A 1,187-nucleotide genomic window follows, 5' to 3' on the forward strand; every position below is an offset into this window, starting at 1 on the left:
TCAGTAGGACTCTGTTGATGGGAAGGGAGAGAACGTACATATGCACCTGGGAGCAGGAATCTCTGGCTCCCAACCCCCACCCCTGTCCCCCCACCCCGCCCCCCGTCCCAGGTCCATGGGTTCTCCATTCTCTGGTTCCAGAGCCAAGACCACGGGAGATGCAGAGAGAGAAGGAGAGGCCACTCACTCGCGGTGAAGCCACAATCTGAAAGAAAAAAGGGGAGGGAAACGGATGAGCAGATGACGAACAAAGTCAGCCTTGTAGGCGGCACAGACGTCAGGCCCAGACCCGAAGAGACCCAGCACTGGCTTCCTTCTGTTGTGTCAAAGTAGCCACATGGTCCCTGAAACTCACGGGCCAGGGCGGCATGAAGCGGGCGGGGCCACACCACGCAGGCGCAGGGCCGCCCAGGCCAGTGGTCCGGGGCCCCGCAGCGAGGCTGTGCGGTGCCCGGGGTCTGGGGAGGAGCTAGCCCCAGCGCCCCGTTCTCCTTGGCGGTGGGCTCGGGTCTTCCCGCCCCACCCCTTTTTGTCCGAATCTAGTCTTTCTGGTCCATTACACGGATCCCCCGTTCTCTCCGGTCTGGCTCACTGCTTTCCTGACCCCGCCAGGCCCCGCTCACCTGCTTTGCCCCGGGTTTCTGCACTGACGGTCTGGGTGACGCGTTCGGAGTTTCCCGGACTCCGGGCGTCCTCGTCACTGATCCCGTGGAACTCGACTTGGCAGCGGAAGTGGTTGCGGGGGTTGTGCCAGAAGGTGGCGGAGACCCTGAGCCGGCTGCTCAGACGGTATCTGGAGTCGCTCTGGCTGGGCTGCTCCTTGTAGGCCTGAGGGTCCGTGCTGACCCCGCTCTGGACCTTCTTGCCGTTCACCCACCAGCTCAGCTCCACGTGGTCGGGGTAGAAGCCTGTGGCCAGGCACACGAGAGTGGCCTTCTGTGTCCGGGCGATCTCTGCTTCGGATGGTTCAAACACGGTGACCTTGGGCGGGGTCACTTTGCTCAGGTCATCTGGAATGGTAGAGGGCTGGTCTGAGAGCTGTCTGGGTTTGGTAGGGGCTGTGTGTGCACACGTGTGCGTGTGCGTGCGTGTGCACGCGCCCGCACGCTGAGAAGAGGGTCGCCATAAAGCAAATTATGCAGTAGGTCCTATTTCGTTTGGGGGTCACCACCTACTGTCCACCCCCC

General features: G+C 62.5%; 1 gene segment (V, D, J or C); it reads right to left on the reverse strand.

Annotated features, from left to right (window-relative positions):
• Positions 1-8: 8 nt before the first annotated feature.
• LOC105311674 lies at positions 9-1,116 on the reverse strand (the record flags this gene model as incomplete). The annotated part of the segment is given in 2 exon segments: positions 9-205; positions 624-1,116. Coding segments are annotated over 2 exon segments (690 nt in total), but the record flags the coding sequence as incomplete, so codon positions are not given.
• Between the last annotated feature and the right edge of the window lie 71 nt (positions 1,117-1,187).

This window comes from Pteropus vampyrus, unplaced genomic scaffold (assembly GCF_000151845.1).
Source record: "Pteropus vampyrus isolate Shadow unplaced genomic scaffold, Pvam_2.0 Scaffold1000005999, whole genome shotgun sequence".
NCBI classification, from domain to species: domain Eukaryota; kingdom Metazoa; phylum Chordata; class Mammalia; order Chiroptera; family Pteropodidae; genus Pteropus; species Pteropus vampyrus.